The 11,670-nt window shown below is 25.0% G+C and overlaps 3 protein-coding genes across 3 annotated transcripts; 2 read left to right on the top strand and 1 right to left on the bottom strand.

The window, feature by feature from the left end:
* Positions 1–264: 264 nt before the first annotated feature.
* Positions 265–5,496, top strand: cubi_02180 (protein kinase; the record flags this gene model as incomplete). Its single annotated transcript, XM_029019192.1, has 1 exon — positions 265–5,496. One exon carries the CDS (start codon positions 265–267, stop codon positions 5,494–5,496), a length of 5,232 nt encoding a protein of 1,743 aa, XP_028874313.1.
* A 215-nt stretch (positions 5,497–5,711) lies between these two features.
* cubi_02179 (protein kinase) lies at positions 5,712–9,188 on the bottom strand (the record flags this gene model as incomplete). The annotated part of the gene is made up of 1 exon (XM_029019191.1): positions 5,712–9,188. One exon carries the CDS (start codon positions 9,186–9,188, stop codon positions 5,712–5,714), a length of 3,477 nt encoding a protein of 1,158 aa, XP_028874312.1.
* A 1,650-nt stretch (positions 9,189–10,838) lies between these two features.
* cubi_02178 (uncharacterized protein) lies at positions 10,839–11,459 on the top strand (the record flags this gene model as incomplete). The annotated part of the gene is made up of 1 exon (XM_029019190.1): positions 10,839–11,459. One exon carries the CDS (start codon positions 10,839–10,841, stop codon positions 11,457–11,459), a length of 621 nt encoding a protein of 206 aa, XP_028874311.1.
* Between the last annotated feature and the right edge of the window lie 211 nt (positions 11,460–11,670).

Below are 11,670 nucleotides of genomic sequence, written 5' to 3'. Positions count from 1 at the left end.
AATTAAAAGGGATTAATTAAAAAAATAGATTGAGAAAAAAACCAAAGTAAAATCAAGTAATCTTATAAACTATAAATGATAATTTGTAATTCGTATTTAACCAGTTTAATTAAAAAATTAAATTAATAAAGATATTAAAATTTTTGTTAATTATTAATATAGTTGCAAGCAAGCGGCAGACAATTACAAATAAAGTTAAAAGAAAATTGAATATATTCAACTAAATAAAAAAGTGTCTTAAAAAATGTTTGAAGTTCTTTAATAATGGAAAAAGGGGATGAAAATGATGAAATTGTTCAGGAATACATAAAAACTAATGTGATATGGATTCCGAGATCTCCATCAAGACCAGAAGTCTTTGAAATACAAGATTTTACAAGCATACAGTTGAATGAAATAATAGCAATAAATGCAATATATGGCTCAATAACAATTCATAATGATAATAGTGGATTAATTAAGAGATTAATTGATGATCAGGAAAACTTGATAAGTTTTTCAGCAGAGATTTATAATGGATTTAATAATAGGGATAGCACAGAGATAAAGGTGTTATTTATTCCAGGAAAGGATGAAATTATTAATAAAGAATTCGAAAAATCAAAGTATCTGGTTGATTCAAATTATGAAGGAAATATTTTTACAGTTTATAGCTTAATTTTATCCAGAAGTTTAAGTGAAACAATGCCTTTTAAAAATAGGCGTTATTGGAGAAGAACTCATCTATATGCCCGTCTAACAGTATATTATGGAGAAAAATATCCAATAATTAACCCAGGATTATTATTCGAGTTTTCTTTAGAACTACCAGAAAGCATTGAAGTTAAGTTAATAGAAGAAATTCAAGAGATTTTATTAAATAGAAGTGGAGATCAGGAATGCATTTTTCAGGTTATAAATTGTTTGGAAATGATTTTGGAAAATTTATGTGATTATCTACAAATTTCTGAGGACTTATGGGAACAAATGAGACGGCAAAACAATCAGAGAGAATTTGAAAAACATTTGGATAATAGTGTTATATATGAAGATGATGGAAATAATTATATGAATAATGAAGATTTAGAAAAATTAATTGATTTGAAGATTTCAGGAATAAATTATTCAACTAAAGGAATTAACGATAAAGATGAAAAATTGAATGATAAAACAGCATCAGAGATGGTGTCTGGATTTTTAGATGATACAATTCTTGATTATCCTGTAAACACAAGTGAAATTGTTGAAGAAAATGACACTTCTAATATTATATTAAATTTGGATTTATCTTATATTCGAAAAGAGATTTTTGAGCACAATATAAATTATTCATTATTTTCATCAAAAAGATTTACTCAAGATTTTAGAGTATTGGAAGTACTTTATTCTGGTAGAAACGTAATCATAACAAAGTCATTACATCTAATTGACCAAAATAATTATCAAGTTTCTATATATAGAATACCATCAAGTAAATTTAATCAGATTCAAAAAAAAGTATCTTCATTAGTAATGCTTCAACATAGGTATATGGTAAGATACTACCAATGTTGGGTTGAAAAATGTGATAATAAAAAGGATGAAAGAAATGATCAAGAAGATTTTTTATTATTGTATATTCAATCAGAGTTTATGGAAGAAAATATTACATTATTTGAATTTTTTGAAAAAGGAAAAATAACAACTAGAGATAATCATTTAATATGGTCTTTATTTAGGCAGATACTGGAAATAATGTCATATTGTCATAGAAATGAGGTTTTTCATTTGAATTTATCTTCAAATTGTATATATATAGAAGAAGATATATATGGATACTCAGTGAAATTATCTAATTTTATTTTTGGATCTCATTTGGACTTGAATTTTGATAATAATAATGAAGAATTTTCATTACCAAATATACTATTTACAGAAATTAAGAAATTTAATGATGAAATATTATTAGTAGATATTAGTTGTACTTGCCAGATTTTTTTGGAAATGTGGTTAAAAATAAAATACAAAGGATTGGAATATGAAAAATTTAATGAAAATTTACTTGATTGGTTAAGTAAATTAAAAATTGTTAATGAAAATGTATCATTTAAAGAAATGAATCAATTATCATTGGAAATTTCAAAAAATATTGATGAATTATTTGTTTTTAATATTGATATACCGTTGGAATTTAAATATATACCAAAAACTGCATTAATAATTATGAGAAAATTAAAGTATGAAACAAATTTTAAAAATAATAATAGTATTGATGATTTACTCAAAAGTGATTTATTACCTAGTTCAATAAATAAGAATGAGTTTCAGTATTATTTATCAAGAATATGTAATCCAAATACTTATGAGAGTCATATAACTTTAAACACATTATTTGGAAGAAATGTAGATAAGATAAGTTATACAGCATTTTTAATGGATATAAAAAGTGATGAGAAAGTAAATATGATTGATTTAACTTTTAGTGATATTGTTAAAACAAGTATTACAAAAATATTTGATGATCATAACTTCGTTTTATGGAAACTTCCTATATTATATCCAACACAATTTTTAACTGATAAGAGAATAGATACAGTAAATAATAGTAAAGATTTTGAACAAGTATTATATGATTGTGGATATAGAACAAGTGATCCTCATTTTTTATTGGATATTTCAAACAATTTATTATGTTTGCCAAAATCAGCTCCATTTTCTATGATATCTTCTTTAATTTCTTTGTTATTTGGTGATCATTTTAATCAAAACACAGTATCTAGTAGTTATTTTTCAGATTTTGAAAATAAATCCAAAAAAAGTTCAGGTATTGGTATTGATGGAATTAGTGGTACAAATAATGGATTTAAAAATGTTTTAAAAATAGATGATTTACATACTAATATCATATCATCTAATAATTCGAATATTTTACCAGGATTATATTGCAGAGATTTAAGTATGGATATTCTTGAGGATTCTCCAATTCAGAGATACGTTTTATTTCCTATATATGAACAGCCTAATAATAGTATAAATAATGGCCTGGATAATCATGTTTTTGGTTCACCAAGAACAAAATTATCTTTGGCTTTTGATATGATATACAAATTAAATGAATCTGATTTCAGTACAGGAATTAGTTCATCTGGTGGTAATTACAATGATTTAAATATGATTAATTTAAATCAAAATAATCAAAGATTAATAATTAACCAAACTTGTGGTAACTTATTATGTGATGATTTAAAGAGAATATATCAATCAAATGATAGTGGACAAACAATTAGTATGGATAATATTATTTTGGAAGTTGAAGGGTTATTATTATCTTTAAAGCTTATCTTACCTTGGTTAGATTATTTGGAGGATGTTCCTATTGTTAGGCTGACATTTCCTTTAATGTCAAAGATAATTTATTTGGAATTACTTGAGAAAATGCTAAGTGGAAAATTAGAAGAGGATGATATTAATAAAAGAAAGGAATTAGATTTATTTACTCAAAAGTCGATTTTTAAAGAAATTTATAATATTAATATAAAGGAAAATAGAAAAGACAAACAAAGAGAAGATGAAGAAGAAGAAGAAGAAGAAGAAGAGAAAGAGGGAGAAAAGGAAAAAACATTTATAAGAGAACTGTTTTTGAGAATGCATGCTTTTGAGTGGAAGTATGAAAGCAATATTGGGAATTACAGACTGAAAAGTGTATATGAAAATAATTTCATAATGAAAACCTATGAATTTATTCGTGACAACCAAATAATAAAGCTTTATGTTCAAGTATTGAATGAGGTTTTAAATTTATTATCAGAATCAACAGAATTACTGATATATAAAGACAAAAAGGTTAAATTTTATTTAGATCCAATTATGGATTATGACGTTAATTTATATGATCAAACAACTTTGGTATATTCAATAACTTCAGAAAAAAAAGGAATTAATATGATCTATGGAATGGGAGGTTCTTATTCATATAAGATTAATGGGATTATAAATAGTTTGTTTAAACAAAATTCTAATATATCTGGAGGATTTAATACTGTTAATATTGCCTCTTTAACTACTGGATATGGCTTTGATAATAAAAATACATTTACCAATTTTTATAATAACAGTAATGAAAATTGTATTAATAATATGGGAGGATTAGGTATTTCTAAGTTTCCAAATTTTTTAAATTGTATTATGGGAGAAGTTTCTATAGAATTGATAATAAATCAGGTATGTGAGAAAGCTAAAAGATACAGAGCAGAATTTGTTAATACTGGTGGATATATTAATGGTATTTCAATTAATGATCTTTCTATGATGAATGGAGGAATTAATTTGAATATTTCTTCTTTTGAAAAAACTATTGGTAGTAAGTCGAGAAGAAGTTCATGGGCTGGATTCAATAATAATATTAAAACTAATATTGATACCAGTTCCATTCCTAACTTTGGAAACAAAGAAAAAAATTTCAATATTTCAACTTTAAAACAATTTAATCACCAAAGTGAATTATCTTTGGGAATATATGATTATGAAGAAATAACTGATTTATCTAAAGAGTTACTTTTAAGGCCAATATCTTTATTAAAATCTTGTTATCCAAGAGTCATCGTAATGACACAAACTACAAGATTACAACCAAAAGTTTTAAGTCTAACAAGGAGATTATGGCAGAATGGTGTAAGAAGTGAATATAGATTGTCACCAGTACGTTCTTTAGCAATTTTTTTGGAAAAGCTTAAAAGAGATACTTTGGTTGAGTTATTAATTGTTGTAATGTTTCAAAACAGTAATATTGGTTCTAATAGTGTAAATTATTTTCATTCATCATTGTGTAATTCAACATCAATAGGAATAGGAACAATGGGATTTGGAGGAGCACCAGGAGTATTAGGAGCACCAACTTTTGCAAATGGAGGAGTAACTATACCAATTGGTGGAATAGCAACAGTATCAGGAGCAGCAGCAGGAGCAACAGTAGGAGCAGCAACAGGAGCAGCAGGAACAATAGGAACAACTTCTGGAGCAGGAGTCTCAGCACTTTCAGGAATTTCTTCTTCTATGGTTGATGAGAGCCCAAGTCAATCTTATAGTAGTTCAAACATGATTAATCAAGATGGTTATAGTGGAGCTTATCTTGGGAATATTATTGGATCTTCATCTACATTAGGAGCTGTAACAGGAGTTGGAACATCTGCGTCAGGAACTACTACTACTACTACTACACCAACAGTAACAACAACTGCATCATTATTAGCAGGAACAACAACAACAACAACAATGGCAATAGCAGTAGGAGGAACAGGAATAGTACCAGCAACATCTCTATCAGGAACTGCAATTGGAACTGGAACATATGCATTAGGATCCTCAAATTCAACTGTTTCTGAATGTACTAAAAATAAGAATGTTATCTTTAGGATAGAACCAATTTCTGGCTTTTATTATGAAACAAATGCATTCAATAATATTAAAGTTATTATGGATAATGAAGAAAGTGTGGTAAATTATGTACTAACAAAAAGGAAAAAACAAATAATTAATTAATTAATTACCCAATAATTAACATAATCCTAATAATATTAACTCTCTAATAATAATTTATTTCAAGTCTAATTTGGTAATAAAAAAAAAAAAGTTGATATTTCTATCAAAAGTTCAATATATACCTAAAATAAGATTTTGAATATTTGGTAATAAATATTAAACATAAGTATGGTGTATAAATAATATAAATTATCCCATATCTAATATCAAGAAAATTAGTTAATTTCATACTTTTTTCCAACATTTAATGCACCAGATTGGTTATTATTATTGTTGTTACTACTATTACTGTTGTTGTTGCTGTTAATATTATTGTTATTATTATTATTACTATTATTATTACTATTACTTGAGAATCTACTAAATACATTTTGCAAAACAGCTTTGATTGAACTACTTTTATTGGTTTTATGAGAGCTTTTACTGGTTTGTAATTTGTTTTGATTATTAATAATACCATTTTGGTTGCTATTGTAATTGCAATTACTTTTTCTATGGCTATTTATATTATTATTACCACTATTTAAGCAGCTACTGCTTGTAATAATATTCCCTATAACAGGTATTTGTCTTTCAAATGAAAAACTATCTTCATTAATTGTAGCAGCATAATAAATGGAATTAAGATCTGGACTATTTCCAATACTTTCTAATAAAGATTCTGTTTGTTTTATTGGATCATGACTATTTAACATGGTATGATTCATTTTACCAGTATAGTAATTTCCAAATTCATTAATTATTTTTGGAGAATTATGGTAATTATTTTTTTCTTTAATTAAAAATGAATCTTTATTTTTATTATTAGAGGAAAAATCATAACAATTGGTTTCTTTTTCTTCAAGTTTACTAATACTTTCCTCTAATTCACAATTTATTCCTTTATTATTAATATGGTGATTAATGATATGGTAATTAATATGGTTAATATTATTTTTTTGAATCAATTTTTGTTCTTCATCTTCATCTTCAACTTCTGTTAACTTTTCACTAACACTATTGTTATTACTACTATTACAATAACTTCTGATTTTGCTGGGATTTTTACTAAGATTATAGTGTTGGTTATTTATATTACTTCCAAGTTTATTATTATTACTACTATTACTACCACTACTTTGTTGTATGGAGGAATTCTTTTTATTGGATTGATTTGAAGATGGAATAATTGCTGATCTTGGAGAAATTTTCATGGAATTTATTGATGAGGAAAATTGAGAATCTGTATATTCAAGGGAAGAAATTGAAACTGATGATTTATTATTTGTATTTTGATTATTTGAAGAATGGGAAGAATAAAATTTTCCATTAGCATAATTATTATTGGAGCATTTCTTAATTGGTGAATTTCTTGGAAAATTAGTTAAGCATGATGAATAATCATCTTGGAGAATGATATGATCATTTTGTCCATTAAATAAATATTGATCATGAGGTGAGCAAGTTGATAGAGTAATATTAACATTTATATTTCCATTTGATTTGACTATTTGATTGGAATGATCATTTTTATTATTATTACTATTATTATTATTATTATTATTATTATTATTATCACTATTTAGAGGTTGAGGTGAGGAATTTGGCTTAGATTGAGATGAAGATGAAGATGAAGAAGAAGAAGAAGAAGAAGAAGAAGAAGATGATGATGATGATGATGATGACGATGACGAAGAAGAGGATGACGAAGAAGATGATGAAGAATTGTAATTAGATTGGTTATTCACCAACATATTATTGTCATTGCAAGTTATCATTAGTCCAGGAGAAAGTTCAATCTTTTCAAACCAAGGATGATATATAGCTTGAGCAGCAGTACATCTGGATTCTGGATCTTTTGCCATCATCCATTTAATTAAATCTTTAACAGAAGATGATATATTCTTCCATCTAGAACTAGTAAATTGAACATTACCTTGAATATTCTTTTTAAGAATTTCTTTCATATTATTTCCAGGAAAAGGAGGAGATCCACCTAAAAGAGTATATAAAACAACACCAATAGAAAATACATCAACTTTTGTACTATATATTTTATCTTCTAAAATTTCTGGAGCAACATATCCAGGAGAACCACATCTCATTTTCATTGCTGGAGATCCAAGAGAAGCTGCTAATCCAAAATCAATAATTTTAAGTGATTCTGGACAATTTCTATTTTCCAAAATCAAATTTTCTGTTTTTAAATCTCTATGTACAACATTATTAGCATGAAGCCATTGAAGAGCTAAAAGAACTCTTTTCATAGCAATTTTTGCTTGATCTTCAGAATATGCACCTTTTTGAGCAATCCATTCAAAAAGTTCACCACCACCAAGAAATTCTAAAACTAAACAAACATGATCTTCTTCTTCAAATGAAGCAATAAAATGAACAATATGTGGATGATGTACTTTTCTTAATACTTCAATTTCTGTATATACATTGGATTCTTTAACTTTTTTCTTATCAACAGCTTTTAAAACAACATCTTCTCCAGTTATTACATTTTTACCTTTATATACTTTTGCAAAACTTCCTTCTCCTATTAATTTAGTGGTATGGAAAAGACTTCTAAAACTACATAAAGAAATTCCAATACTTGTAAAAAAATTACACCAAATATCAAAATCTATATGGCATTCAACTTCATACATATTAACTGAATTTGATGATATTTTTGATGGATTTTCTTCATTATTATGTGATTCAATATCTTTACAACCAGTAACAATACTATTATTAATCATTTTTGTATTATTTTTTTGATCATTTTTACTTTCTCCAACAATTTCAATGGTTTTATATTTGGATTCATTTTTAGGTCTAATACATATACATGGTCCTTTTTCTGTTACTCCTTTATATATATTACTATTTTTAAGATTAATAATTTCTTTTGGATGACGATCTTTTCCATGTTCAAAACATAATAATAATGGTGTATTATTAGTTATGGTCTTTACTATGGCTATATATTTTGTATTAATTGGAGTTACTTTCACATAATATTTTCTTCTAATTTCAATCTTTTTATTATTATTATCATTATTATTATTATTATTATTATTACTAATATTATTATTTATACGAGATGAAGATGAATTAGAGGATGAAGAAGATTGATTAGAACCAGTTGTTGCGACATTAACTAAATTATACTTTTTGGATTTTGTTTCATAATTACCTGAATTTGAAGAACTATTTTTAGATATTTTGGTACCGATATTAATTTTTTCTATTCCATTAACAATTTTGGAATACTCACCAATATTTGCAGAATGATGATTAATATGATTATTATTTATACTTGAAGATGATGAAAATACTTCAGGATATTGATTATGTAATTTTTGTTTATTATTTTTTAAATTGGATGTATAATTTGAAGATTTATATTTTTGTTTAAGTATTGAATCATTAATATTACTATTATATCCAGATCTATGATTATGATCATGTAAATTGTAATGATCATATTCATGATGAAAACATTCATTATTTTGATAATTATGATTATCAGTAACACCTTTTAAATGTATGGATTTATCTATAAGTATTCCATTTTGGTGTTGTATTTTTTTTAAAGATGAAGAAGAAGGTGATGATGAAATTTTCGTGGATTTTTTATCAGCTAAATTTGATTTTTTATAAGATTCCACTCCTTTAATCACATAATTCCCTTCTTTGGTTTCTCCAATTTCGCATATCATCAGAGAATTTTCTTCTTCTTTTTCTTACTCAATAATTGATCTTAAATTCAATATATATTTATTTTTAATCCTTTAACTTAATATTATTACAAAAAGAAAAAAAAAGAAGTTTCCTTAGTTCAAGTTGTAAGCTTTATATATACATTTATTTAATTTAACACAAATATTAATAATTTCCAATATAAATTAAATTTTCATTTTTCAGCTCAGAGTTTGGCTTGGATTTGGTTGTTGAATTGAATTAGATTTGATTAAATTGGATTTGTTTGGCTTGAATTGGAATGTCTTGGCCTGTCTTGACTTGGCTTGACTTGGCTTGGCTTAGCTTGGCTCGGCTCGGCTCGGCTCGGCTCGGCTCGGCTCGGCTTGACTCGGCTCAGCTCAGCTCAGCTTAGCTTTGCTCAGTTCAGCTCAGCTTAGTCAGCTTTTTCCTTCTTTAAATTAAGTTTTTGTTGATTTAATTTGCAGTTTTAACTAAAGTAAAAGAAATTGATAATATAAATCTATTTATAATGAATATGCAATTTATATTATAAATACTGATAATAGTATATATAATTTAATATAATGTAATTTAATATAATCCAAAATTTCTTAATAAACTAGTTTTATCTGGCAATCTTAATGAATCTATAAATAATAAAATTGATTGATATTAATGGTCTTTTCTTTTTTTCAATTTTAGTTTAATTTTTATTTTTGATTGCTTTATATATTAATTACTTGAGTAACTTAGAAATAGGTTACTTTATTTAATATATTAATAGTCAATATTATTATTATTATTATTATTGTTTTATATTTAATTAGAAATATTAATTCTTTCTTAATCTTTGCCTTTTCTGTCTTAATCCAAAATTAATTATTTCTATTTATAAAAACTTTTTTTAAAAAATTTTATTAATTATTTATTACATGTAATCTAAATATTAATTGAATTAAATATATGTAGTAATATATTTGTCTATATTTTTTTTTTTGTTTTGATTAATTATTATTACACATTTAATAAGGAAAATTCTACATATTTAAAGTTTTTTTTACTTTTTTTTAAAAAAAATATTAACACATTCCCTTTGTGTATTATTTATTACTAAAATTATTCATTGACATAATCTAATAATCAGATCTGACTATTTAATTAGACGTTACCTTTTTTTTTTTTTTTAATTATTTACGATACCTTTATTTATAATAATTATACTTAATAATTACGCATGTACCGTATGCTGCCTTTTGGCGCCATTTTTAGGCGGGTAATGTGCACTATATTTAATATTTGTTTAGATAAATAATTAAATAATGGCTTTAGGTATACATCTTAAAATTGAACTAAATAAGTTTGTCAAGAAAAAAGAAAAAAAAAAGTTATTATTGAAATAATTTATTATTTTCAGAGGGGAGAAAAGAGTTGGTATTATTATTTATTTAATTTTTTTTTTCTTTTACAAGGAGAAATAAAGAATAAGAATATTAAGAATAGAAAATAAACAATAAGTAAATAAGTGGTGGTACTTAAACTGGATTAGCATTAAAAATATCGCTTTTGAAATAAAATTTTTACATATAAAATTTATAATATATATTTAAATATTTAAGAAAAAAAAAAAAAAAACATTAATTTTTAATCACATTTTGGATTCAAGTGAAATGAAATTACTAAGTATTTTACTTTATAAATGGGATAAAGAACATCCTATCTTATTAACAAGCAATTATAATTTAGTTGATTATAATTTTTTTCAAAGAAAAACTATTCAAGAACATATAGCTTTTCATAGTAGATTATTATGTTCAAGAGTACAAGAAGGTAATAGAGTTACAGTAACTTTTCCACAAGATATTGGTAATTGTCATATATATATATCAAATAGTGGTCTTGGTATATGCTGTATTACAAGCCCTGACTATCCTGTTAGATGTGCTTTTTCCTTATTAAATGAATATCTAAAAGCATATATGGATTCTAAAAATCATGACACATTGATTTCTTTAGATTTGAATAATATTGTTCAAGATCAAAATGAATCAATTCCAGAATGTAATGAAATATTTAAAAAATACCAAGATCCTTTAAATAATGATAAAATTTTTAAAGTACAAAAAGATTTAGATGAAGTTAGAGATGTTATGCTTAAAAATATTGAAGATTTACTTCATCGTGGTGAAACCTTGGATACTCTTATGCAAAAAAGTTCAGATCTAAGTGCTGCTTCTTATCAATTTTATAGAACTGCTAAAAAAAATAACCAATGTTGTCAATTATATTAAAATTAGTATTTACATTTATTTATTAATGTATTCATTCCATCCCATTCTATTAAATTTTATTGAATTCTATGGAAGTTTATTGAATTCCAGTGAATCCTATTGAATCCTATTGAAGTTTATTGAATTCCAGTGAATCCTATTGAATTTTATTGAATCCCATTGAATTCCATTGAATTCCATTCCATCCCATTCCATTCCATTTCATCCCATT

Source organism: Cryptosporidium ubiquitum (assembly GCF_001865345.1).
Source record: "Cryptosporidium ubiquitum isolate 39726 chromosome Unknown contig_4, whole genome shotgun sequence".
NCBI lineage: Eukaryota > Apicomplexa > Conoidasida > Eucoccidiorida > Cryptosporidiidae > Cryptosporidium > Cryptosporidium ubiquitum.
This window is presented reverse-complemented; position numbering and strand designations above follow the sequence as displayed.